The 14,789-nt window shown below is 34.8% G+C and overlaps 1 protein-coding gene across 1 annotated transcript in view; it reads right to left on the reverse strand.

Annotated features, from left to right (window-relative positions):
* The window catches only part of CILK1 (ciliogenesis associated kinase 1), an 83,483-nt gene that overhangs the window by 49,375 nt on the left and 19,319 nt on the right, over positions 1-14,789 (reverse strand). The window contains 2 exon segments of the mRNA XM_051997158.1: positions 264-385; positions 8,632-8,686. Of these exon segments, the coding sequence (XP_051853118.1) occupies positions 264-385; positions 8,632-8,686 (177 nt within the window).

The raw sequence follows: 14,789 nt of genomic DNA on the forward strand, positions 1-14,789 counted from the left end.
ATTATGGCATCTTGAATCTTTTCCTATATAATCTTGGTCTCTTCTTAAGTCTTTCAAATAATAGGAAGTTTCATAAGTCTCAGCCTAAGTAACTTAGCTATTAAAAGGGAGAAAGAGAAGCAAGAGGCATAGTCTCTATAAAGCACTTAGCACAGTACCTATCAAACAGGAAATGTTTAAGAAATGCTGATTGATTGATTACTAACCAAGTAAAAGCAGAGAAAATAAAGCAACCTTTCTATAACAAATTCCCCAAACTGTACCTTTCTTTCATTAGCTGATAAAGATTTTCTTTCATGTATTCAAAAATAAAATAAAGATTATCATTTTCCCTGATAACTTCTTTCAGTTTCACTACATTGGCATGGTTCAGCTTCTTTAAAGACTAGGGAAAAAAAAAAAAAAGAAAAAGGATTTGGTTAGAAAAATATATTCTTTTATCTTCTACTTATTAACATCTAATATTTATAAGCGGCTTTAAAGATTACATATCACACATATCTCATTTGAATCTTTGAGATGGGTAATACAAGTATTATCACTATTTTACAAATAAGGAAATTAGTGAGGGTAGAGGTAAGGGAGGCTGAGGCTGGTGGATCACTTGAGGTCAGGAGTTTTACACTGCAGCATAGTGAAGGCTGTTTGGGTGCTGACACTAAATCTGGTACCTATGTGATAAGTGTACATAGAGAAGACAGGCTGTGTAAGAAAGGACAAACCCACAGAAACAGAGCAATTTAAAGCTTCTATAGATGATCGATATTAGGACTGAGTCCCTGACTGATTATTGAACTTGAAGTCTAGACAAAACAGAGAGAGTCAATTTCAAAATGATAATTAGGAAAAAAAATCTAAGGTTAAGAGAAGTGACTTGATTGTAGTCACATAAACAACTGTTAAAATATGTGTTGAATCCAGCCCTTTCTGACTTAAGTCCAATATATCTTGGTACCCTAACTTAGGAATATTTTGAGGGGTTTTTTTAACCTTATTTTGTGTGTGCCACAGACCCCTTTGGCAGTCTGGTAAAGCCTATGAACCCCTTTCTCAGAATAATATTTTGAAATTTATAAAATACATAGGATTATTAAATAATTCAATTATATTAAAATATAGTTAGCAAAATATTTTTAAAATCAAGATTCTGGAGCAAAGGTTAAGAATTCTTGCTACAATTCTTTAGCCACAAAAATACTATTTATACAGTTTGGTTATTATTATAAATGGGCATTTTTTGAAGGAAATGTTTCTAGAAAATCATTAATAACCTTCTTTGGAATAAAGATTTTGACAATTTATACTGTAAAATACTTACTTGGTCCTTAACCACTACAGAATACCCATTATTATATGCTAGACAATACACCAAGCATTGCATTATAAGCTTATGTGACTGCTTCCAGATGTAGGAATCTGGAAATAACTAGAGAAGAGCCAATAAAGAAAGCTGCCTTTTTTTCCCCCAGCTGCAGATATGGCAGCTGCTTCCTGCTGAGATCATTAGCTAAGTGTTTGCATATACTTTGAAGTAGGAATGGCTGAATGAGGTCAAGGCAGATGGCCAGATTCTTAAGTCTTCCTCCATCTTCCTCTGTGTATTTTACTTCATGTACTGTGCTACCCCTTCTCAAGTTCTATGAAGCATGCAGGAAACACTTAGAACTGTAGGGGAAGAAGAAAGGAGGGAGGTAGAGAAAAAAAGGAAGAAAGGAAAAAAAAAGAGCTGAGACAGAAAAAGAGAGCGATAGAGATAGAGAGCTTACATGACTCTAGAGTGACATGAGAGAAACCATTTGCGTGAAAAAGCAGCAAAAGTAGAAGAAATAAACAATAATGAGTTAATAAGAGAATGAATTAATGAAAATTATTTTTAAAATACTATGTGCCAAATGCTGTGATAAGTATTGGGGATACAAACATAAAAAGTGAGACAATCCCTATTCTCAAGAAGATCAAGTTCTAATTGAAAGAGACCACATGTAAAAGAAAGTCTGGCTTCAGGATGGATAGAAAGGTCCAGAAATCCCTAAAGTTAATAACCAAGACAGCTAGTAAGCTCCAGGCTTCTTAGGTTATATCCATAGGTCCAATAATAATGACAGTGCTAATAAAAGCTAGCATTGAGCCAGTGCTTTAAGATTTGCAAAGAGCTTTTACATGGGTTATCTCATTGAATCTCACAATCCTGTGCAGTAGATGTTATGACAAATGAGGAAACAGGTCAAAAGAGGTTATGTTATTTGCCTAGGTCACACAGCCAGGATCTACGGTAAGATTTGAATTCTTTTCTTTCCAAAGTTTAGTACTTGATGCAATTTACCCCCAGATGACTCTTACAATAGGGATCTTGGGAGAAAGAAGACCTTGGAGGGTAACAGCAGGATATAGCCATTAGGGCCTCGTGATCATTTGTTGAAGAATTACTGTTATCTAACTCAAAAACAGTGTGATCAGTCAAGCAGTTAAGATGGGTATTGAGAAGGGGGTCAAGAGGATAAAGAGAAGGCACTCATGTTGGTAGACTGGTTCAGATGGGTCTTGAGGGGATCAAGTATTCAGAAATAGTAGAATAGCCTAGAATACAAGGTACAGTCTTCTGCTTGCTTAGTCATTCAGTCTACACCACCTGTTTGGTTTAATGATGAAAACTAAAACTAATTTTTTTTTTTTTAATCAGCAGGAGCCTGGTAAAACAGCAACAAGTCAGACATATTTTTGTCACTAAAACCTGTCAGATAAATTAATTTTCTATTTCTTTCTGGATTTGGTCCTCTCTGAAAAAAAACAAAAACAAATTAATCTTGGCCAGCTGAGTAAATCCTTTAAATAAAAAAAGTTTGGTTTTTTTTTTTGCAGGTTTTTTTTCCCCTAATAGAAGAGGATCAAATGTATTAATAATAATGTTATGAAGTGCACTGGATTTCCCCCCCATAGTTATCATAGAATATCGTAGTTGAAAGGGACCAGAGGGAATACCTGGTTATCCAAACCCCTTACTTTCCAGATTAGGAAACTGAAGTCCAGATGATAAAATGACTTCCAAGTTTTCACAGTTAGTGATAGAGCCACACTAGAACTCAGGTCTCTTTGATTCTTAGTTGTTGGTCCCTGTTCCACTATGCCATACTGGCTCTGTCATTCTAAGAAAAAGGAGAAATTCAGATTTTTTTCCTGAAGAAAATACTGAAATAAAAGAGATATGAGCACAGAAAGAAACTTGGTAATAAGGAAGACATCCAGGGTTCAGCACGTGGGTGGAAATGGTACTTGTATTATTATTAGTTGGGAAATGAGGCAAAAGGTGGTAGTGAATAAGAACAAAAATTTTTTATTATTTTTTTACAAGAACAAAATTTTAAAAAGCAAAACCACTCTCCTTTGAGGCCTGATCCCTAAAAAACAAACTCTTGCCAAGGCACTTTCCTGGCAGTTCAGCCTCATATGCTTGGCTCAACCTGCTCCTCCTGTGTGGAATGCCATGAACTGGCTGGCTGATTCTACCTCCTTCCTGGATTGGTTTCCTTGTGCTCCATGGGTAACAGGCACAAACAATGCCAATTTGCAAATGACTACTTAATCCCTTCACTGTTTCTAATCATTTTTTTCTGCCTGTTGGCTTAAAATAGATCATAGGCAATATACCTACTATTTCAGAATAGTGAGACAGTGCAGAGAAAAATTAATTCAGAGACAAATGAAGTCATGGACAAAGTTTTTTTCAAGCAAAGAGTTGCCTCGGAGGAGGACTTTCTAAGCTAAGATTGCTTATTTAAGCTGAAGAGAATGATTCCTACAAATTAAACTTTTGAGAAGAACTAATGCTTGGGAGCAAGCTATATCCAATTTCATCCATATGTATATATGTATATATGTTTGTGTGTGGAGTTGCACATATGTGTGCACTCATACAACTCTCCTGAATGCTATTTCCAGGATGGAATTCCTTCCTCCCCTTGGGAAACTGGGCTCTATTGGGCATAGAACAGAGAGTAGAACAATTACATCAAGGGCATGGGTCATTTATTTTCAAATGGGGCTTCTTCTGAAAAAGATTTTTAAAGAATCCTGTCAAGCTTGATAAACTCTGGACTATTCAGATGTTAGCTATCATTAATAACAACAAGTTTTTATCTAGCAAAAAATGGTAGTTGGTGCTGGACCAAAGAGTAAAAAAACAAACAAAAACCAAAAAAAAAAAATTTATTAAGCACCTGCTTTGTGCCAAGCACCAGGAATAAATATAAAATATTTATCTATCAAGGAATTTATTATATTCGAATGGAAGATGGAATGTCTGGCTAAGGAACAGAGAAAAGTTTGGTAAGATTGAAAAGTGTGGGTGGAAGGAAGTAATGCATAAAGAATGAAGAAGAAAGGAGGACACTATGCATAACCTCTCTCATGAAGCCTTTCCTGATTCCCATAATCACTAGTCTCTTTCCCAAACTACCTTGTACTAAACTGTATATATTCTCTTTATAATTTGAGAGATATATTTGCATTAATTCTCCATCTTTGAGTCTTTGCACTGGCTGGAATGTACTCCTTCCTCTCTAATAGCTGAATACACACATACACACACACACACCTTTGTTTAGTTTTTCAAAACCTTTTACAACCAAACCCCACCTTACTTTATATTCATTATACATTTTTTCTGAGCTCAAATTCCATCTCTGACATATCTTGGTTATATAATCTTGGGTGATTAATTTAGCTTCTCAATGATCTGAGTATATTATAAGACAATGTTCACACAGATGATTAATAAATGCTTGTGTATTGACAAAAGTTGCAGAAACAATGTACTGACTTTCATTAGTGGAGTTAGTTTCTTATCTGACAGTTACTCATATCAATGAAATTATAGGTCTGGTCCCCAATCCTGGGCTTATCCTATACTCTAGGCCCAGCCAAACTGACCTTCTTGCTGTTTCTCACACATGATGCTTCTGTCTCCTTGCCTTTGTATTGATTGTTCTCCACAATCTCTCTCCCTCCATTGCTCCATCTCTCTATCTGCCTGTCTGTCTGTTGATCCATTTGTCTGTCTGTCTACCTATCTATCTATCCATCCATCTATCTGTCTGTCAGTCCACCCACCCACCTATCCATCATCCATCTATCCATTCACTTGTCTATCTATTTACCTATCTATCTAGTGATCTATTTATCCATCCAGCTATCTGTCTGTCTACCCACCCACTTATCCCCCATCCATCCATCTATTTACTTATCTACTTACCTATTCATCCATCCAATTATTTATCTCTCTTTCTGTCCATCCAACCAGCTATCTATGTATCTATCCATACAGCTATCTGTCTGCCTGTTTATCTATATCTCCATCCACATACTTATATACATATATGTGTATATGTAATATCTCCCCTGAAATAATCAAACTCCCTTCAATACAGAAACTGTTTCTACCCCAGGAAGTAATAAGTGTCTGACACATAGTAGGCTCCTGTTGATAGATAGGCTTCAGGATTATAACACTCTTCATTGCTTCATCTCTGTTCCCTTCACTTTCTCCACAGTTTTGTTTCCCAAGACCCTGTCACTGGTTTTCTTCTATATACACTCTCTTATCAATCTCAATCCCTCTCACAGCCCCAACAACCACCAATAAGCAAATGAACCTCAAATCCACAATTTGCCCCAGTCCATTGTTGGTAAATATGTTGGTAGAATTGGTCCAGTGATTCTGAATAATAATTGGAAACTATGCCTAAAGAGTCACCAAACTTTGCATTCTCTTTGACCCAGCATTACCAATACTAGACTTACGCTGACAGTAGAACAAGAAAAGAATTAAAGGACCCATACACAAGAACACATTTATACAAGTACTTCTTGTAGTGGCAAAGAATTGGGAACTAAGGGAGTGCCCATCAACTTGGAAATGGCTAAATAAATTGTAGTTTATAAATGCAGTTTAGGAATACTGTTTCCAATGAATTCTATAAGAAACAATGAAAGAGAGAGTTTCAGAGAAACCTCGGACAACTTTGTGAATTGATACAGTGTGAAGTAAGCAGATTTGGGAGAATAATTTATATAGTTACATTGTATAGACATCGTATAGATTAGCATTGTAAGGAGAACTTTGAAAACTCTTAAGAACTTTGATCAATGCAAAAACTAATCATGATTCTACAAGACTGATAATGAAGCTTGCTACCTACCTCCTGACAAAAAGGTGATAAGTTATTTCAGGAGAGCAGAATGAGACATATTTTTTAGACACAGCCAATATGGGAATTTATTTGCTTGATTATGCATATTTGCTGTATGGGTCTTATTTTTCTTTTCTTTTTTTCCTTATAAGTTGGAGTGCATGGGAAAAATAAATGCTTATTAAAATGAAAATAAAACGAACAAAATCTCAGTGGTCATCGCTCACTTTGTTTACCATTCACTATTTCTATTGCCTCAAACCTATAGTAGGCTCTTATCACTACTCACTTGAGCTTATCATAAAAGTGTTATAACAAATATATCTCTACTCATCTCTACTCCCTTTTCCCTCTAGTTCATTCTTTACTTTTCTATCAGAATAATTTTTTTCTTCTTTTACCCATAGATCTAGATCATTCTTCTGTTGAAAAATGTTCAGTGTTCTTTGGCCTTCTATGACGACCTAAAAAAAGTTGAAAATCCTCTTGCCTTATGCTCTAGGCTCTCCACAATTTAATACCACACAAGCTTTTAAGGCTTGTCTAATTTTATTCATTTTTATTATTGTTATTGTCTATCCTTTTTCTCTTCTATCACTCCTTTTCCTCATCTAATATACTCTATTATACTTTCCTCTCACTGTTTATGCTCTATTCCTGTTTCTGGCACATCTATTCCATTCCTCTCTTCCTGTTGAATTTCTATCTCCTTTTAAACTTCATCTCAAAAGCTAATTGCCTCAAAAAGCCTTCTCTGATCATTTTAGATGATAATGACCCCTTATATATCAATTTGCTTTGTAAATTTCTAATGTGCTTATGTCTTATCCTTCTCTGAGACTATAAGTTATTAGAAGGCCATACTATTGCTTTCCTATGTTTAATCTATATTTTATATTTTCTTAAGCATAGTGTTATCTGTACATTGTAAACATTGAATGAATGAATCTTCATTTTAACTCCTACTTCAGTACCTGGGTAATTGAAGTAAGACCTTCCCACTTTTAAGCTCCTAGAGTTTGAAGGGTTTGTGAAGAGTTTGGAAGGTTTTTGAGGGACAAGGTTCCCAGATACAAAATAGAATGTGAATGAATGATGGCATCACAGAGAAAAGTCAGAAGGATTAAGCAGGTTTTGGATTTGTTGAGTTTGAGATGCCTAGAAGACATCCAAGTAATTGTAGAACATGGCGTAGGGAAGAAATTGAGGGACAGAGAGAGTAAAAGAAATGATACAACAGGATTTGTTTCCCTCCCTGTCTTCCACATCTCATCATGTTTTCTCTTTCCCCTTTCTGTTTCCAATCAGCATAGAGTAGTGGGGTTGGGTAGAAGATGAAGTTGGAGACTTTCAGTTTTAGATGAAGATTTAGGGAGGGAAACAGCACAAAGGACTTCTCTTCTTTTCTTCTTCATTGCCACTAACCAACCACTGCCAGTGTGCATGTTGAAGGATCAGGAAAAGATTATAATGTCAAAATAAAAATTATGTAAGTATTGAAAAATTGTAAATATTCGAGAATCAATTCTGTCATGCTAAGAAAGCTTCTGTAGGTTCATTCTAGCAAAGAAGGAGTTCCAGCACAATTTCCTTTCCATGAAAAAAATGTAGTTGGAGAATACTTGATTTCACCTTGATGAACTTTGTACTGATAATTTTTGATAACACATGGCTTTGGGTTTAACTTCCTCCTCCTCCCACTGCACACTTTAAAGAAAATACATAGAGATGTGTATATAGTTATGTCAAGACAGAAGTATACTGTGAATCAAGCAAACTAAGAAACTGGACAACAGAAGAGTAATTTTCATTTTAAATTAGGTAACTTAAAGAAAAGCTATTTTGGCAAGGAAAAAATGAGTTGCTAACTATTCTGGGAAAAATGAGTGCTTGAATCAGGGCTTTCACTTAGAAAAGGGAAAAATAAAGGAAAAAAAACAAAGAAATGCTATTAAAAATTTAATACATACTTATCTTGATTATGATTATATTTTACAGGAAGTCATTTTGGAGAAGGAAAAAGGTAAAAGATTAGAGGAAGAGAGGAAAAACTAAAAAGAGATATGAAGATTTTAGTTGGAAAAAAAGAAAAATATCTATACATCCTGACAACAAATTTTCATAAATATTAATAATAAACCTTCATTTAAAAACTAGCTATAAGCATTCCAACAATGTAATGAACTAATGTGTTTAGTTTATTATATAGTAAAATTTTTATATAGGTGTGGGGCTTTGTGCTTAGTGAGAATTCATTTATTACTGTAGATAATAATACAATACTTTGTAATCATTATATTTATTGTACTGAATTGTCAACGTGTCCTTTGGGGGAAGAGGTTTTAATAACATTTAATAAATGGAAAATTAAGATTGTGGTTAAAACAACTAATCATGTTTAGTTTATATAGACAAACTGTTGAAAATTAGTCATTAACACAAATACCTTAACCTCCCGAAGATTCATGCATTCCTCCCAGGAATAAAACTTTCTTTTCATCCTAAGAGAGAAGAAAGGAACAGACAGTGCATTTAGTGAGAAGAACTATTTATGTTTCATTAAAAAAAATCAGGTTTTTGTTTTTTTATTGTACTATAAATTGGACAAATCTGACTGTCCTTTCTACCCAATGGAAATCTACAAAACGATCTCATCATTCTATATCACTCTAAATTATATTGTATCTTAAGGCCTATTAATTAATTATATTCTATGCCACAAAGTATAGAGGAAGATATAATATGGCACAGTGAGGTGAACTAGAAAAGGCAGGAGACCTAGGTACTAGCTTCAGCTCTGTTACTAAGTAGCTCTACAACTTCAACCAAAGCACTTGAGCCCCCAGGGCCTCAGCTTTCTTATCTACAGAACAATAACTAGGGTATGGCAACTATGATTTTGTCCTAGGCCACCAACACCAAAGGGATATACTTCCTTGTGGCTCTACACAGACACTATGAAAAGCCATAGAGTTCTAATCTCTCTTCCAGCTCAATGCTGTGGCTTACACCCACACCATCTGCTTATTCCTAGGAGTTGCTGGGAATTGTCTTTATGACTTCATTCAACTAAGAAAATTATTCTCCCTCAACACCCACTAACTGAACCTTCCCCTGGTGACAGAATTTCCCATGATGATTTTGCCCATCTGTAATATGAGGAGGATGACCTCTAAAGTCCCTTCCAGCTCTTAGTATTTATGATTTTAATTCACTGACCAAGACAAAGATTTGATTAAGTCTTTAACAAAGTCAGATAGTTTAAATCAGCTTTGGTTTTGGCTGTAATTATAAATTAATTTTTCTTTATACTATCTCAATGAATTAGGCTAATGTATGAATTATAGGGAAAATAGGTTATATTCTATAGCCCAACTTCTTAAACTGTGATTTAAGAACCTATAAGGGATCTCAAAACTGAATGTGGAGATTGTGAAATTATAACTTATTATCATTAAATGTTTGATTTGTAAGCCTATTTTATATACCTATATACCTAGGGTCATGTTAAAATATCTCAGGCCAAAAGCGGTTATAAGTAGAAAAAATCTGAGCCCCATTGTACAGCATGGGTCTAAGAATAATAGAGAAGACCTACATATTATGGATAGCTAGGTAGCACAGTAGATAGAACACTGGGTTTAGAGATGAGGAGAATTCAAATCGAGTCTCAGATATTAACTGGCTGTGTGACCCTGGACAAGTCACTTAGCCCTGTTTGCCTCAGTTTCCTCAAGACAAATTATTCCAGTATCTTTGCCAAGAAAACCCTAAATAGTATCACAAGCTGAACAACAACCACAGTGAATAATAATTTGATGCAGATGCCATTCCTGTCTCTCCCCAAGGATTCCTTTCTGCTCTAGCCAAGATGGCTTGCCAACACCACTGGAGGCAGTTGTCTGGTAGTTGGTGTGGGTGGTAACAGAAATGGTGGGCCTATTCTCCACAAGTGTTGCTCCCCTGGGAGTCAGACTAGAAGCAAAGGAGTAAAGGGAAAGAAGGTGCTGCTATTCCCAGGACTCTTGTTCCTGGGACCTTTATTAGAGAACATATCTTGTAACTAGCTTTTTGTGGATGTTCAGATTGCCTTTTACTAGACTCTCACCTCTTAGAACTCAGAGATTATATTTTATCTAAACTATATATCCTCTAGCATGTATCCTAGACTGTCCACAGTAAGTATTTATCAACTTTTTTTTTTTTTTAGCAAATGCTTTTTAAATTACATTCTTGTATTTTTTTTTACATGATTTTAAAAGTAGTATGTCTGTAGCAAAGAGAAATCAGATGTGGGATTTTCTACATTATATATGTAAGCTTTTTTTTTTCTTTCTCCAATTTCTCAGACTCTTTCTTATGATCATAAATATAGAATTGGAAAACTATAAAGTCGAACTCTCATTCCATTTTACAGATGAGGAAATTGAGGCACAGAGAAATTAAATAAATTGCCTGTGGTCATACAACTAATTACAATAGATAGAATTAATATGGCATTTTATAAACATCACCTCACTTTATCTTTACAATAATCCTGGGAGGTGGGCTGTTTGGTTATCCTCTTTTTATAGAAAAATAAACTAAGGCAGGCAAAAGTCTGAGGCTAAACTTTTAACTGAATTCTTCTTGATTCCAGGTCTACTGTTCCATCTAGCTGTCTTATAATTAGTAATTTTTTTAGATTTGATTTAAACCCAGGCCCTTTAGTCACAAAACCTATCTATCTTCCTAGCTTAATGTACACTTATTTTTCAAAAGTAAAGTTTGCTCTGAAGATACAAACCACTGATTGCTTCATTCTAAATCATCTGTAGACAAGGGGGAAGGCAGTAGTTATCCTGTCAAGCCCAATCTCTATAAATACTGTTGTATATCTTCTTTTGCTGTTACTTCACATGAAATAAACAAATATTTGTCAAACATTTTCTATGTACAAGGAATAATGATAGACATAGTGGAGGATATGAAAAACATGAACAACTTTAGGATGTCTGTTCACTGTTACTTAATGCAACAAAAGTCATCTACCCAAAAAATGTAAATGTAAATGTGTCAGTAATTATGCCCAGCAAATAATCCACCTAGGACCACTAGATAGATGGAGTACTAGGCCTGAAGTCAAAAAGACTCTTCCAGAGTTCAAGCCTGGCCTCAGATGCTTATTAGCCAGGTGACTCTGGACAAATCATTTAACCCTGTTTGACTCAGTTTGCTCATCTATAGAACAAGCTGGAGAAGGAAATAACAAGCCATTTGTGTACATTTACCCCCCAAAAAACCCAAATGGAGTCATAGAGTGAAATGATCAATAACAACAAAAAAACACCTGTATGACTTTGAGCCTCAATGTTTCATCTGTAAAAGGAAAGGATTTAATAAGATGGTCTCTGAGGTGACTTTCAACTCTACATTCTTGATCCTATGAGAATGATAAACAATGATAATAATAATTGATATTTTCATAGCCCTTTTTTAAGTTCTTAAAAATCTTATTCCTCACAACAGCCCTACAGAAGATATACCATGGGTATATCATTCCATTTTACAGATGAAAAAACTGAAGCTCAAAGAAATTTATAAGATTGAAGGATCACAAATATAGAACTGAATTTTAGAAGTCACTAACTCCAACTCCCTCATTTTGCCATTAAAACTACTGAAGTCCATTATTAAATGTCAGTAAATAAACAGGATTTATTTGTTTATTTAGATTTTTTATTTTTAGACTAGGTGAAAGAGGAGATTCTTTGCTTCAATTGCTACCTAGCCTTAATTATTGAATGGGTGTGGACTCAATCAAACTGAGACCTGTTGAAGAACTTAGGTCAAGTTCTCGCATTGCATCTAGGGTCATCTCCAGACATTCTGACCTATATCTTGCCACTGGACCTAGATAGCTCTGGAGGGGAAAGTGAGACAGGTGACCTTGCACAGACCTTCCTCACTTAAATCCAATTCACTTGCATGTTGTAGCATCACCTCCCTAATGTCATGGTCCTATTTGAAAATGAAAGACTAACAATAATCTGATGGCCAAGTCTAGCATCCCAAGGTTCTGCCTTTAAAAACTAAAATTTCTATTTTCCACTCTATAATAGGCTTAATTCAGCAATTTTTTGACTAGGTCTTATAGAACAGTGATCGGGGTTCCAACTTTAATTGAAGACTATATCTTAAAATTGATTGATAACTAAAATTATGTATCTTAAATCTTAAAACAATGTTTGTTGGCAACTTTATAGGATAAAAAATACATTTGATTTTTAGATCTTCACTCACCCTAGCATCAGTTTGACAAGATTATGTTTTCTTCCTTGGTGGAAGAATTTAATTAGAAAATCTAATCATAGCTTATGTGGGGAAAAATGATTAAATTTACTTTTGGAATTAAATTTATGTATAACTATGCCTAAAGGAAAAATTTCTATAGTTAAAAAAAAGGAATAACAAAACATGACTAGAAGAATTTTCACAACGTTGATCGCACTCTAAAAATTAAAAAATCATCATTATCTCTCTCAGTTTTACATCCCTTAACTTTTTTCTTCCTTTCTCCAATTCAAAGGTTCAGCCTTGTATTCAATAAGACTAAGAAATAGAGAATCATAATAATAGTAACTATTGCTTATATAATGCTTTAATAACATTTAACATTCAAAACACTTTACAAATATCTTATTTTATCCTCACAACCTTAGGAGGTAAGTAGTATTATTTTCCTCACTTTACACATAAGAAAACTTAGGCAGACAGAGTTAAGTGACTTATTACTTTATAGTAACTACCTTATAGTAAGTAGTGTCTGAGTTCAGATAAGGAAAATGAGGCTTCGAACACAGGCCATGGTCAAGAAAGTAGTAAGTGACAAACAGGATTTGAACTCAAGACTTCTGAGGTCAAATAATATTGTTTATCCCACTATATCTTACAAAGTTGGCTTCCATCATCTCTGATCTATGGGTCAAGGCAAGGGATACAACAGCAGAAAAGAAGGGAAGCTACCGAATGCTTTAATGAAGGATGTTGTATTTTAACCTTTCTTTCCTTCTTCCAGTTCTCCACTTTACCTCCTCATTCATGTAGTCATTCATTCAATAAACATTTATTGATAGAAAACTAGGGGAGATAACTGACTTTTAATTTTCTCAGTACCATTCAAAACTCTGAGAATTTTTCTTTCTGGTAGAAGTTCTCCAATTCCTGGGTTTCATTTTAAAGGTGAACTTTAGATTTTTTTCATCCCACAAGCCATAATTAGACATAACTAAGTGACAGTTCTACCACTACTCAGGCAGGAAACATAATCCTAGAATTCTGACTCTAAAGTGTGAAGATTTAAAAATCTAATTTTGTATTTTCCATGATAAAAAGTTCCTGCTGTGTGCAAGGCAACACCCTGAGCAATGAGGGATTTACAAAAAAAATAAAGAAAAAGATCCATTTTCAAGGGGCTCCTGAGAGTTCAAAGATCATAGTTCTCTTATAACATGAAATAAAGAAAGCCAAGTAACTAAGAAGAGATTGAATCATAGAGAAAAGTCCCTATGGTGGGGATCATAAAGATAAACATTAACCTACCTACTTCCTTCTTTCTTTTCTTACATTCATCATCAACATTCTCCTTATCCTCACTATCTAAAAACTATTTTTGTTTTTTCTGAGGGCAAGTTCATAGGGGTGCAGTTGGTAGGTCTGTTTATAAGACTTTTTTTTAAATGGTGCTCCAGAAATATTTACAAAGAACTCTCTTGAGTAACCAGGATTCATGCCACCCCCAGTGGAACAAAGTCCCAGTGTAGTTCTTTCCCTGAGAGCCTCCAATTCTTTTGTGGTCTATGGAATGAAGAAGTTTGAGGTCTACTCCAACAGAGCAGCTGGCTCTCATTTTGAATCTGCCAACAGAATTCCTAATATGTCGAATCACTTATGGAGGAGAGGGAAAATGGCAACTTATTTCAGTGGGAACTACAACCTGGTCTTCTTCTATTCTCTGTAACAAACTAGACTCAAGAGACTCTGTATCAGGAGCTAAACTCAGGATGGAGTGGAGATCTACCTCTGATGCCTACTAAATGATATGACTTTGTGCAGGTCACCTTACATCCATGTGCTTCAGTTTTCCTGTCTGTAAAATGAAAGGATAGGAATAGATGGTTTCTGAGATTCCCTTTCAGCTGTAAATCTATGATCCTACGAACAGATTTTCTATCCTAGTCTTAATCTGTCTTCTATAGTATGGGGAAGGACAAAAGAATTCTTATAATTAAATAGTAATACCTTGTATTTGTACCGTCCTTCCTATTTGCCAATGCACTTTCATCTGCATTATTTCAGTTGAAACTGTGCAACAAGACATTATCTGAAGGTAAAATGACTTACCTAATAACACAGCTAGAAGGCTAGTTAATGGCAGAGGTAGAATATCTCTCCATCACTTACCTCTTCTACTGTTTGTAATTTATATAGAGTTTTAAGATTGGTTTAATTTTCAAACATTATTTCATTTGAACTTTGCAATAATATTGGGAAGAACACAGGTACCAAAACAACTATTACTTTTGGGTTTCAGATGGAGCCAAAGTCACACAGCTAAATAACTGT

Source organism: Antechinus flavipes, chromosome 4 (genome assembly GCF_016432865.1).
Source record: "Antechinus flavipes isolate AdamAnt ecotype Samford, QLD, Australia chromosome 4, AdamAnt_v2, whole genome shotgun sequence".
In the NCBI taxonomy this organism is placed as follows: domain Eukaryota; kingdom Metazoa; phylum Chordata; class Mammalia; order Dasyuromorphia; family Dasyuridae; genus Antechinus; species Antechinus flavipes.